This window comes from Dipodomys spectabilis, unplaced genomic scaffold, assembly GCF_019054845.1.
Source record: "Dipodomys spectabilis isolate Male_0828 unplaced genomic scaffold, ASM1905484v1 ptg000669l, whole genome shotgun sequence".
Taxonomy (NCBI): domain Eukaryota; kingdom Metazoa; phylum Chordata; class Mammalia; order Rodentia; family Heteromyidae; genus Dipodomys; species Dipodomys spectabilis.
The window spans coordinates 5,164,083-5,177,090 of NW_024871346.1; the positions used below are offsets into that span (position 1 = coordinate 5,164,083).

Here is a 13,008-nt window from a genome sequence, read left to right on the forward strand (position 1 = left end):
CTCAACTTCCTAGGGCTTTCCTCAGTTTCCTTCATGGCTCCTCACTCTTCAAACTCAACACTCCTCTTCTCTAGGGGCATGGAGAGCAGAATGTGAGACTAGACGCTTCTTTCCTCCCTCTTCCCTTCCCATTTCCAGCACAAATAGAACCTTGTCTGCCCCTTTACTCCACTGAGTAGTTGGCTCTGTGTCCTCACAATTCCCCACTCCTGTCTCAGAACCGCCATTCTGAGCTGTGATTGCCTTGGGCTTTGGTTGGTGGCAGTAGTGGATTGTGCTATTTGGTTTTACCCAAAACAAACAGAACTATATCAAGCGCATAGCAAAAACCCCATACGTGTTTGTCACTGAGTGAATGGTTGAATGTATGAAACAAGGTTCCAGGGGGAAAGGGAAGTGGGGAACTGGTCAGTAATTCTCCACATTCACCCCAGCTTCCTTCACCTAAAACCAGACATGAAAAGGAAGCTGTTCCCTTAGAGACAACCCTCAAAAGGCATGGCTGGCCCAAGATAGATGGTATTTGGAGTCTTGGGGGGGAGGAACAAGGAAGGAGAGACCCCTGAGAGACTGGCTGAGAGGCCACTTGTAGGCCAAGACCTCCCACAGTCTTCCTAGGCTCAGGGAAAGCAGGGACAGGGAAGGAAAGATGTGCCAGGGCTGGGGCAAAGACTTCCAGAGTGTTTGGGGCCTCCCCATCCCAGCCCCACCATGAGGAACTGAATGTCCCCAAACCCTGGTGCTAGCCAAATACTGTAACCACCCCAAGTCTGTGCCTTGTCCTGTGAGGAAGTAGAAACCCCGTGACCACTGCAGCTAGACAGTGGTCTGCCTGAGAAAAACTACTTTCCCAAAACACATCCTTGTGCTCATTTCTACGTGATTCAGGAAGCTGACATGGGAGCTTCTCTAGATGGACCTCAGGGAAGAGCTGCTCTTAGAATGGGTGCCCCCTTTCCTACCTTTACTCTTGGGCACTTGGGGAAAGGTAGGAGAAATGGAGAGGGTGTAGCAGGCAATGCCTCTTCTTGCATCTCTCCACCAATGTGCTTTCCCTATAAGACGCATGCAGAAAATTAAATAATTCCTCCAAAACAAGAAATGGGAGTGAAGGAAGGAATCAGGTGCCAGCAAACCAGAAAAGCCAGACGCGGGGCTGCGGCTTACGTGGTAGAGCTTGCTTAAGTCTTGAGTGACAAAACTAAGGGGCAGCGCCCAGGCCCTGATTTAAAAAAGAAAAGGGAAAAGGAGAGAATGAATTGGTAGACTTAATGAACAGAGTGACGAAGGAAGGGGGAAAGAATGAATGAGTGAATGAAGGGGTTACTCAATGGAGGAGTGAGTCAGGACGGGAATGGTAGAGTAAGAGCTCAGAGCTGAGAGCCGCCAAGGGGGATTCCGGAGGGGCGTGGCCTGTACCCGGAAGCGCCCGGAGGGGCGGGGGCGGGGCCAGAGGCCGCTGGGAGCCCCGGAGGGGCGGGGCGAGGGCAGGACCTGATTGGCTGCCCGGCTGCCGGAGTAACCGCCGCGACCGCCGCGGTGGGCTCGGCCCCGCGTCGCGCCTCTCCTCCGCCCCGCGCCGCCCCGCAGCCCCTCGCGCCTCTCCTCCGGCCCTCGCACGCGCACACCGAGTGGAGAGGCCGCGCGGGGTCGGGCGCCGGCTCTGCGAGGCGGACCCACCCCCCGGAACGGCGCCCGGCGGCGTCCCGGGAGCCGGATCCAGCCCGAACCCAGCCCCCGGGCTGGCGCCGCGGGCATGTCGGAGGCGCGGAAGGGGGCGGACGAGGCGGACGAGGGCCAGTGTGACTCGGGCATCGAGTCCCTGCGCTCCCTGCGCTCGCTGCCCGAGCCCGGCCCGGCCCCGGCCTCCGCGCGCGGCGGTGGCCCGCAGCCCCGGACCCCTCCCCCCGGGGCCGACGGGGAGCCACCGGAGAAGGGGGACGCGGACGCGGAGCGGGCCGACTCCACCTACGGCTCCTCCTCGCTCACCGAGCCCTTGCCTTTGCTGGGGGGCCCCGGGACCGACGACCCGGCCCCCGGCTCGGCGCTGCCCCCCGCGGGGACCCTGAGCCCTCAGCAGCTCGAAGCCCTCACTTACATCTCGGAGGACGGAGACACGTGAGTCAGGTGGCGAGGCCGGGTGGGATGCGGGGACGGAGGTACAGCGGCTCAGGAGACTCACCCCCCACCCCATCCCCATCCCGCCAAGCGCTCGCCCCAGGCGGGACAGCTCCTTCTCTCTCCCAAACTTCAAACTCAACTCTCAGCTACGCGTTTGAGCGCTGGTGAGGGGCCAGACCAGAGGACCTGGCCTCACCTCTCTGCCCGTCTCCCTTTTCAGAGCTACCGGGACCCCCTGCCTAGGCCCCTGGATGGAATCCCAGCAGGCATCCTGGAAACCTACCAATAAGCCGCCCCTGGGAAGGGAAAATTCCCTGTTTGGTGTTGTTTTGTTTTTCCCGTGGTGGGGGAAGGGACATCCTTGCTTGCTCAATCTCTGGGATTCCCAGCTCCTGACCTCAGAAGGTCCTGTCTCAAGGAACAAGAGTCACCAGGTTACAGGTTGTCCTTCTGAGGCCAGGAAGCAGGGAGTTGGGGGGAGTCCTGCCAGGATTCCTAGATGCTGCTGGGAGCTAGACCTGGGTCAAGTGACTGAGCTGGTGCACCTTTGCCCCCAACGACAGACAGAGGTCTGTCTGCACCAGCATACTTCCTCCTCTGCTGAGAAAGGGGAAGTGAGGGCTGGAGTCACCTCCCCTCCACCCTGAGCCTGCCAAGTCATTTGGACTGTCCAGTCTTAGCCCCTCATCTTACCTTTTCTTCTCCAGGCCCCGAGGGAGTTTGGCCTGGTGGCAGCAGAAATAAGAGATAGTTGTGTGGGATGGGTTAGCCAGTTGAGGATTACCCCCAGGAAGAAGAAAACAACAGCAGAGGGGGAGTGGCTGAGATTTGGGGGTGAGAAACTAAGATGGGGGTAGGGGGCTGGAATCACGTACTCAGGGATGCTAGACTGAATAAGGCATAGGAGAGGTAGGAGATGCTTTTTGGCCATGCAAGGGTCCTACCTGGGTGGGCATTGGCACTGGTGATGATTAAGTAGAAAAGGAGAGAGACCCCTAGGCCTTGTGTACTTTTTACCTAGATCACCAGCCCCCAGGCTCAGAACTCCAGGGTTTTGGGCACTCCAAGGAACTTATCCCTTTAGCTGACCTTTGATCCAGGGAGCAGGGATGTGTGACACTATCCTATTTTGCAGGCCTCAGCCCCAGCCTTTGCCTGTACTAGTTCTAGAGACAGGTGTTTGTGTGTGTGTATGTGTGTGTGTGTGTCTATCTGTCTGTGTCTGTGTGCGTGTTTAAGGAATCCTCAATGGGTCCCCCAGAAAGATGGAGGTGGGGCTACTTTTCATCCCTTGGAGGTGGCTGGCTGAGCTGTGGGAGGTGTGGAAGTAGGAAGAGGAAGTGGGAGGAGGGGAGACTGAGGGAGAGAGGGAGGTGGCTGCAGGAATGTGACCCAGAGAGCAGGCACTGGCCTAGGGGATTTCCAGAGCTGTTCCTCCCTCTTCACTCTCTTCTGGGCCTCTCCTGGCCAAAGCCTGCCCACCTCCTGCTTGAGCAGCCCACTCCCCAGCCCAGACAGGCCTTTGAGTGAAGCTGTCCTGTCACTAGTGCCCCAAGGCCTAGACCCTCCAGCTCCTGTGACCCCACCTGATGTGGGGAAACCCCGTAACTGGAACTTTCCCTCTCAGCTGTCCCCCTCACTCTTAGATTAAGACGTTTGTCCCCCTCCATCAAACACCTCCAACGGGAGGTGTGTATCAAGAAAGGGCCTCAAGCCAGACCCCTCTGGCCAGTACCATCTGAGGAGTGGCCTTCCCACCTCCCCTGAGCAATAGGCGGGATGTGTGCTGTCTCCTTGTTCCTCTTCCGGGACCTTGTTTCCCTCCCTTGGAATGTGTGACACTGAGTTGCTGGGGGAACCCCACATCTGCCTCCTCCCATCCTCCGTGTTGTGGGGAGGTGGGGAGCTCAGCCCTGGAAACCCCCTCTGCCCTCCTCCAGCACCGCTTTGAGCGGTGGCCGGCCTGGCAGGGCCCTGGGGACACAGGGGATCTGGGTGTGGGCAGGCTGGACAGGAAGCCCCCTGACCCATCAACACTCTGCCTACACTGCCCACCCCACCCCACCCAAGGTCCTTATCAGGGCCAGCCACGGGAGCTTTGTGCCCTAGCCCTCAGAATCCTGCCTTCCCTTACCAGCCCTCCCTTCCTGATCCAAACTCTCACTTCCTCCACCCACCCAGTCACTAGTTAAAGGCTGACGCATTCCTTTCAACCTCAAGACCCCAGCCCAAACCTCTGGCCTGGCTGGACCCTCACTCCAAGCCCTCCCCTGCCCTCCAGGCTGCTCCACCTGGCAGTGATTCATGAGGCCCCAACTGTGCTGCTCTGCTGCCTGGCTTTGCTGCCCCAAGAGGTCCTGGACATTCAGAACAACCTGTATCAGGTAGGTAGCAAGAGCAAGCTATGCCCAGGTGCCTACCTGTTTGTGTCCTGACAGCCATCCCAGGCTTCCATACCAGGCTCCTTAGGTTGCTGTCCCGGGAAACCATCTGGCAGATTTGGGGCCAGAAGCTGAGGATGTGGCGATGAGTAACAGCCTCTGCCACAAGGCTTGCCGAGCTGGGGAGGGTGGGCATACCATCTAATTGCCCAGTTGTGATAAAGACTCAAAGACTCAATGTAGCTGCTGTAGGGTCCAGCATCTTTGTGCAGCAGGCAGGGAAGCCTAAACGGAGGAATTTGCCAGGGACACTGCCTGACACCCTGTGTTTTCCAACCTGACAGCCCAACTTGCTGGGTATCTCAGCCCTCCCCAGAGGGTAAGCGACTACTATCTTCCCCCACGTCCTTTCTCCAGGGGCTGAGGAACCTACAAGAAGAATAGAGGGGCCGGCTGAGATCTGAGGATCAAGGTTCAAAGCCAGCCTGGGCAATAAAGTTCATGAGACTCTTACACCAATAAACCACTTAGCAAAGGCCAGATATGGTGCGCCAGATATGGCGCAAATGGTAGAGCACTATCCTTGAATAAAGCTCAGGGACAGTGGCTACACTGTGTTCAAGCCCCAGAACTGGCAAAAAAACAAAAACAGGTGGCCATTTCCGGAATTGGGGTCCTAAGAACTAGGTGAAGGTTGACAGAGGGAAGGGCTTGGAAGACCAGGACTCTAACAGAAGGTGCTAGTCACTAGATTGCTAGTGCTACCCAGCATGTTCTCAGCGGCGGGAGCATGCTCTAACAGCCCTGCCACCCTCTCTGTGCCTACAGACAGCACTCCACCTGGCTGTTCACCTCGACCAGCCAGGGGCAGTTCAGGCGCTGGTGCTGAAGGGGGCCAGCCGACTGCTACAAGACAGACACGGAGACACAGCGCTACATGTGGCCTGTAGGCGCCAGCATCTGGCCTGTGCTCGCTGCCTGCTGCAGGGGCAGCCAGAACCAGGCCGAGAACCACCGCACTCCCTGGACCTCCAGCTGCAAAACTGGCAAGGTGCGGGCATCCCCAGAGCCTGTGGGATTCACAGGGGATAAGAGACAGGGACCTCACCAGGGAGGGCACATCCCAGCTGTCCCATGATACTTTCCGAGCTTTAAGCACATGGACACAGTACATCCTGACTGGATGAAGGAGTGAGTGAGTGAGTGAATGATTTGACACACCTACTGTGTGTATTTAGCCAGATATAATGGCTTATGTGTATAATCCCAGCTGCTCAGGAGGTAAACCAGCCAGGACAGAAAGCTAGCAAGACTCTAGCCCAAAAACCCCCAACAAAGCAAAAGAGGGTCAGAGGAAGCGGAGGAAGGCATGGCTCAAGTGATACAGTTCCTGCCAAAGAAGCATGATGTCCCGAGTTCAAACCCCAGTACCGAAAAACAATAATTAATAGACATAGGATGAACTCTCATTCATCTAGCAGAAAACTACCGAGGGTCTTCCATGTGCCAGATAGTATCTTAAGAGCTGGGCTTATATTTGAACAAAGCCAAGAAAGACCAGACACTCATTACACAAAGTGGGTTATTTAATATGTTAAGAGGAAGCGAGTGCTATGGTAGAGTAGAACAGGATGGGGAGGGCTGGGATGTGGGGGTGGGAGAGCTGTGATTTTTTTAAACTGGGGTGGGGGATGGTCAGAGAAGGTCTCATGGAGTCAGGGACCCTTGAACCGACACTTGAGAGGAAACATGTAAATTTGAATCTAAATCTCAGTACAAGCAGGGGTCCCGGGGAAGGAGGGAAATCCACACTAGAAAGGAGATAGCACAATGGGGCTTGAAGGCAGGTAACAGTCTAGAGTGGAAAGAGGGGTGATGAGTGGGGTTGTTGCTAAGTAGCTGACCCCTGAAGCATGAAAGTTTCAATAACATGACCTGAAAAGGTCATGTTGGGTTCCTTTCCTTGTAGACTTTTGAGGGGGATTTTGGGGTTCCATTTTAATATTCCTGTGATCAGAGGCATTGAGTGGGCAGAGGTCCCTTGAGGCTGCGAGGGCAGATGGCCCCTGAAGGGGGGGGGGAACCACTGGGTGCTGATCAGTAGCCCCTACCCCACCCCAGGTCTGGCCTGTCTCCACATCGCCACCCTACAGAAGAACCAGCCACTCATGGAACTGCTGCTTCAGAGTGGAGCTGACATTGATGCCCAGGTAAGTCCACTTGGGCACTACCCCAACTGCTCTCCCCACCCGGTAAACCCCAGGTTACCTGCCAGCATCAGAAGTGGCACTGGCTGGGCACCAGTGGCTCACGCCTGCAATCCTAGCTACTCGGGAGGCTGAGATCTGAGGATCGCAGTTCAAAGCCAGCCTGGGTAGTGATGTCTGTGAGACTCTTATCTCCAGTGCACTACCAAAAAAAAAAGGTGAAGTGGGGCTGTGGCTCAAGTGGTAGAGCTTTAGCCTTGAGCAAAAGAAGCTCAGGGACAGCACCCAGGCCCTGAGTTCAAGCCCCAGGACCAGCCAATAACATAAAAAAGAAGTGGTGGCACTCTCTTCCTTCTTCTGAGCTCAGCCCAGCTCACTGCCTCAGGGCAATGGCTGACTTCCATCTTCTTCTCCAGGAGGGCACCAGTGGGAAGACTGCCCTGCACCTGGCTGTGGAAACCCAGGAGCGCAGCCTGGTGCAGTATTTGCTGCAGGCTGGTGCCCGGGTCGATGCTCGCATGCTCAATGGATGCACACCTCTGCACCTGGCAGCTGGCCGGGGCCTCAGGGCCATCTCATTCACACTGTGTGAGGCTGGTGCTGACTCCCTGCTGCTTAACGTGGAAGATGAGACGCCCCAGGACCTGGCTGATGTAAGACACTCGTGCTCTGTCCCACTCCACTCTGCTCTTGGGGCCCCCACCTCCACAGCAGATAAGCACTGCCATCAGCTAGAAGGGTCTGGAACTTGGTTGTTTGGGGTACGTTAGTTACTGACTTTGGCTCCCTAAGCTGCCCTCTGCTCCAACCTGAGCCTGTTTCCTTAGTTGGTCAGGGCCAGGAGGCCCAAACATGGACTCATACAAGGTTTCTTGCAGTTACAGCGAATCAGCTGATTTCAGCTGTAGGCAGATGTATGACAACCCAAAGGTGTTGAGGCCTGTGAGAAGCCCGAGCCACGCCCCAGGATCACCACTTAGCTTCGGCAAAGGCTTGCATAAACGCAGAGTGTGGCAGACCCAGGAAACTTTTGAGAGGTGAAGGAGATTATTCTGTACAGTCCTTCTAGTTTTCAAATGTTCAGTGTTAAAAAAAAGTTAAACAACAACAACTACAACACAAACCCTGAGCCTGAGACCTAGGGGGAGAAATGTTTATAAGTACTTCTCCCCCAACACCTGCAAATACAGCAAATGGGCCCATAGACTGGATTGCCTCCAATCTCCCTTCTAGCTTGGATATCCTGCATTATTTTATTTATTGTGCTGGTACTGGAGCTTAAAGCTCAGGAGTTGGGCACTGTCCCTTAGCTTTTTCACTCATGGCTAGCACTCTGCCACTTGAGCCACAGCTCTGCTTTCAATTTTTTGGTCATTAATTGGAAGTCAGAGTCTCATGGACTTTTCTACCTGGGCTGGAAAGTCAAACCATGATCCTGAGACCTCAGCTTCCTAAGTAGTGATGATTATAGGCATGAGCCACTGGTGTCCACCCAGCTGCTGCATCATTTTGAAGAATGAGAGCTTGAGTAAGGCCTTGGAGTTGTGCCATGCCCAGATCAGCCACATCTGGGGAATTCGTAAGAAGATACATTTCTGATGTTTTTCAACTCTGGTGGGAAGCCAGTTTCCCCAGCTCTCTCCTGTGACTAACCTTCCTTCCCTTCTTTCTCAGCCCCTGACACTTCTGCCCTTCGATGACCTGAAGATCTCAGGAAAGCCACTGCTGTGTGTTGACTGAACCCAGTGTCCTGAGGACTCTGCCTCTCCCCATATGGAGGCTGCAGTTTAGAAACAAGCAATTCTGGTGTCCTAGGGACTGCTGAGGCCAGAGCCTGGGGCCCGGACAGTCCAGAACTGAGAGCGAGGATTGCAAGTGAGAAAAGGCTGTTCTGGATGGAAGGAAGAACTTCTGGGATGGACTGGATGAAGAGTTTTGGAGGACCCTCTCAAAGCCCCAGCTATCCTGGGTGAAGCCCACTAGCATCTGTTGAAGATGGCAGGGTTGGGTCCCGTATTTCTACACATGTTGGATCAGGCTGAAATGCCAAGCAGCAGGAAAACATGGATCCCTCTGAATAAGAGACTGCAAGAGGATAAAGGGAGAGGCCCAGGCCCCAAGGGTCTCATCTAAAACACTGATGTTGAAGACTTCTTACAGAAGCCCTGAACTTTGGGAAGGGATATTTCAGTAACATGACACTAAATGGCAGACTTAAAAAAAACAAAACAAACAAAAAAGTTTTTCTTCTAGAGCTGTTTCTGTAGTTAGGCCTTCCCTGCAATCTTGTGGCAAAGGTAGAGGCAAAGAAGGAAATTGTCCCCTGAGCAAGGCTGAATCTTGCTAGAGCCAGGTAGGGATCTGAGAATTCCCAGGTCTGTTTCTGACCAGCACAGCTTGTATCTTTCCTGTGGAAATGCAGAAGGATGGAGAGGGAGGAGGACTAAGAAGATACAAGCCCTGGGGCTGCCATCTGTTGGAGCATGGGGAGGCTGAGCGGGGAAACAGCCCTCCAGTTCCCTCCCATTCCACAGGCTGAGGGCCATACTGGGTCAGCCTATGACTGGCAACAAGAACATGGAGCGGTAAACCACGCGGCTTCTGACTGAAAGCTCCTAGTCTAGTAAGACTGACCATTAAAGTCATCAGCACCACGTTTGTCCTCACAAGTGGAGGTGGGAGCTGGGCAGGGAGGACCAGTGAGGCGGGTGGAGGACCAGGACCGGATTGGGTGGCCGGGACACCTGAGGGCTGGGAAGGGGGCCGAGCACGGGGAGGCCTTTGGTGACTGAGCGGAACTGAGAGCGGCCGCGGAGCTCTGCAGGAGAGTGGGCGAGAGCGGTGGACCAGGTCACGTTCAGCCTGGAAGGTCGCGGGGTCGGGGGACGGTGGCCGGGCTTAGCAAAAACGGGAAGAAGGCATCCCCCAGGCCGGAGCCCGAGCTGGGGGGCGCAGGGCCTCGCTGCCCCCGCCCACGGGGCGGGATTGTTGGCCCCAGGCCCGCGCGTGGCCACGGGACTGGAACGCGGGCCGGGCTCCCTGCCGGCGGCGGGCGCCTCCAGGCCGCGCGGGGGCGCTGCGGGGCCGCGGCGGGGCGGCGAGGCGGCCGCGGGAGGCAGGAGGGAGGGAGGCGGGAAGAGCGCGGCACTTCCGCTGGCCTCCAGAGCGCTTGCTGGCAGCCGGAGGAGGCGGCGGAGGGAGCGCGCGGCCCGGGGACTCGCCTTCCCCGGCCCCCCTCCGCCCCACGCGGCCGGGCTATGGACGCCAGGTGCGGGGCTAGGACGGCGGCGGCCACGTGACCGAGCCCCCGGCCCACGTGACCGCCGGGGTCCGGGTGGGGGTCCCGGGCGCCGCGCGGCCCGTCCACGCCGGACGCGTGGCGCGGCCCCGAGCTGGCGGGGACCGCGGCGCGGCGCGGCCCTGCGTGCCCGCGGGGGGTCCGGGCGGGAGGGCTGGAGCCCCGGCGGGGGAGGGGCGCCCGCGGCCCGCGCGGGAGGAACAGAGGCGCCTGTGTGGCCGCGGGCTGGGTCCGCCCGGGAGGGGAGGGAGGCGGCCCGCCGGGCCCCCCGCCGGAGAAGAGAGGCTCTTTGTCCGGCGCGCGGCGGCGGAGGGGGCGGGGAGGGGGGCGGCGCGTCTCCAGCAGCGCGGCCCCTCGGAGCGCCGCCTGACCGCGGCCCCGGCCCCGGCCCCGTGCCCGCAGGTGGTGCGCCCTGCTGGTGCTGGCCGCGCTGCCCTCCCCGGGGGCCGGGGGGGACGCGCCCGAAGCCCCTCCGGAGGCGTGGACCCAGCTGTGGCTCTTCCGCTTTTTGGTGAATGCCGCCGGCTATGGCAGCATCATGGTGCCCGGCTACCTCCTGGTGCAGTACTTCAGGCGGAAGAACTACCTGGAGACAGGTGTGTGGAGACGACAGGGTGGGGAAGCCTCTAGGTCCGGCTTTAGGGCTTGGCAGTAACTTGGGAGTGGGACGGGCGGGGAAGGCGGGGGGAGAGGGGGAGGCTGGCCGCTGGCGGTGGTCTGGGACTTGATTTTGTGTGTCTTCCTTAGGCAGAGGTCTCTGCTTCCCTCTGGTGAAAGCCTGTGTGTTTGGCAATGAGCCCAAGGCCTCTGATGAGGCTCCCCTGGCTCCCCGGACAGAGACAGTAGAGACCACCCCCTCTTGGCAGGCCCTGAAGCTGGTCTTCTGTGCCTCAGGGCTCCAGGTAGGTAGGCTGACTCCACTTCTCTTCCTGGGTTGGGTACCCATGGGCAGGGACTCAAAAGTTTTCAACCTGTTCATCCCAAAGGTTTGCTGGTGTGTTTTCTACACAGCCCTCTGCCTCTTCCCTCCCCTAGCATTGGTCTTGAAAGTTAGGGTACACTGTTGCTTCACATTGAGTGCAGAAGAGCACCCGTCTTACTCACTTTCTGATAATTTCTGCTTTGCTGTTACACTTTCCTCTGCACTGCCCTATCATAGACGTCGTAACTCGTTAAAGTTTGGGGAGTGAATTCAGTACTGCAGGTGAGGTGCAAGGGTGGGGTGGGGCATTTCACACAGGTTCAGCTCATACTGTGTTCAGTTTAGGAGTCCACCCCTCCCTGATAGGAAAACGCTTGGAATGGAGCCAGCTGGAACATGCCAACTACAGGGACAGTCGGGGTCTGGGCAGCCCTAAAGCCGGGTTACTGTTTTTTCACACACTTGATTCCTTACAAGTGAATCTGGCCTTGGGAGGAAGAGGAAGCAGCTACAGAGCAACCAGATCACATACACACACTGTCCATGAAATCACTTAGAATTTTCCAGAATGGGCGAGGGAAGCAGTTGAGAGCTTTTCCTCCTCTTGTTTACTGTCTCCACCCTCCCTCACCCAGGTGTCCTACCTGACTTGGGGCGTGTTGCAGGAAAGAGTCATGACCCGCAGCTATGGGGCCACCGCCACATCACCAGGTGAACGCTTCACAGACTCGCAGTTCCTGGTGCTAATGAACCGCGTGCTGGCGTTGGTTGTGGCTGGCCTCTACTGTGTCCTCTGCAAGCAGCCCCGCCACGGGGCACCCATGTACCGGTACTCCTTTGCCAGCTTGACCAATGTGCTTAGCAGCTGGTGCCAGTACGAAGCTCTCAAGTTCATTAGCTTCCCCACGCAGGTGCTGGCCAAGGCCTCCAAGGTGATTCCCGTCATGCTGATGGGAAAGCTGGTGTCTCGGCGCAGCTACGAGCATTGGGAGTACCTGACAGCTGGCCTCATCTCCATTGGGGTCAGCATGTTCCTGCTGTCCAGTGGACCAGAGCCCCGCAGCTCCCGGGCCACTACACTCTCAGGCCTCATCTTACTGGCCGGCTACATTGCCTTTGACAGCTTCACCTCAAACTGGCAGGATGCCCTCTTCGCCTATAAGATGTCCTCAGTGCAGATGATGTTTGGTGTCAATTTCTTCTCCTGCCTCTTCACAGTTGTCTCCCTGCTGCAGCAGGGCGCCCTGCTAGAGGGGACCCGCTTCATGGGGCGGCACAGCGAGTTTGCTGCGCACGCCCTTCTGCTCTCAGTCTGCTCTGCGTGTGGCCAGATCTTCATCTTCTACACCATTGGGCAGTTTGGGGCTGCTGTCTTCACCATCATCATGACCCTCCGCCAGGCCATTGCCATCCTGCTCTCCTGCCTGCTCTATGGGCACACCATCACCGTGGTAGGGGGACTTGGGGTGGCTGTGGTCTTTGCTGCCCTCCTACTCAGAGTCTATGCCCGGGGACGGCTAAAACAGCGGGGGAAGAAGGCTGTCCCCACTGAACCTCCTGTACAAGTCTAAGGGGACAGTGCCTGAGGCAAGCGAAAGGACCTCACCACACCAGTGTTCTCTGCCTCTGGCAGTATCTTCTCAGTATCAGACCAGCTGTTTGGAAAAGCTGTGGGGTGAGGAGGCAGCCTTTCTTTTGCCTTAAGACCCCATCCATTTGCCAGTAGTCCCAGGGTGGAGTTGAGGTGGAGGGGATGCCATTTGTTGGCCCAAGGTACTTAAGGGGTTCTGACCCCAAGTTCCCTGTCCTCGTCCCCTCCTGTTTACTCCAGGGAAGAGAAGCCTCAAGCTTCCCCAGGACAGTGGGGATGGTGCTGGGCAGTCCTGCCCCTAGCACTGTCGGGGTCCTGGGCTCTGCCCCAGGAGCCACTTGCAGGTTTTAGTATTTGGGAAATGTTACTTCTTTTAACTTTATTAAAAGAGCTGCAATGGAAGTGGTCTGGTGTTTTGGCCTAGTTTAAGGGACTGGTTTGAGAACACCACGTGGGCTTGCTGTAGCAAAAAAGCAGCAATATCCACT

General features: G+C 57.3%; 2 protein-coding genes across 3 annotated transcripts; both read left to right on the forward strand.

Moving 5' to 3' along the window:
- The first annotated feature begins 1,644 nt into the window (after nucleotides 1-1,644).
- Nfkbie (NFKB inhibitor epsilon) lies at nucleotides 1,645-9,363 on the forward strand. The gene is made up of 6 exons (XM_042671869.1): nucleotides 1,645-2,118; nucleotides 4,403-4,505; nucleotides 5,331-5,553; nucleotides 6,624-6,712; nucleotides 7,126-7,362; nucleotides 8,384-9,363. The coding sequence occupies exons 1-6, from the start codon at nucleotides 1,757-1,759 to the stop codon at nucleotides 8,447-8,449; spliced, it is 1,080 nt and encodes a 359-aa protein (XP_042527803.1). The 5' UTR covers nucleotides 1,645-1,756; the 3' UTR covers nucleotides 8,450-9,363.
- Nucleotides 9,364-9,871: 508 nt separating this feature from the next.
- On the forward strand, nucleotides 9,872-12,922 carry Slc35b2 (solute carrier family 35 member B2). 2 transcript variants are annotated; one of them, XM_042671867.1, is made up of 4 exons: nucleotides 9,872-9,977; nucleotides 10,410-10,603; nucleotides 10,755-10,909; nucleotides 11,565-12,922. In XM_042671867.1, exons 1-4 carry the CDS (start codon nucleotides 9,967-9,969, stop codon nucleotides 12,498-12,500), a joined length of 1,296 nt encoding a protein of 431 aa, XP_042527801.1. In that variant the 5' UTR covers nucleotides 9,872-9,966; the 3' UTR covers nucleotides 12,501-12,922. The 2 variants fall into 2 exon arrangements, with proteins under 2 accessions (XP_042527801.1, XP_042527802.1); XM_042671868.1 differs by lacking the exons at nucleotides 9,872-9,977; nucleotides 10,755-10,909 and having other exon boundaries at nucleotides 10,523-10,603.
- Nucleotides 12,923-13,008: the final 86 nt, after the last annotated feature.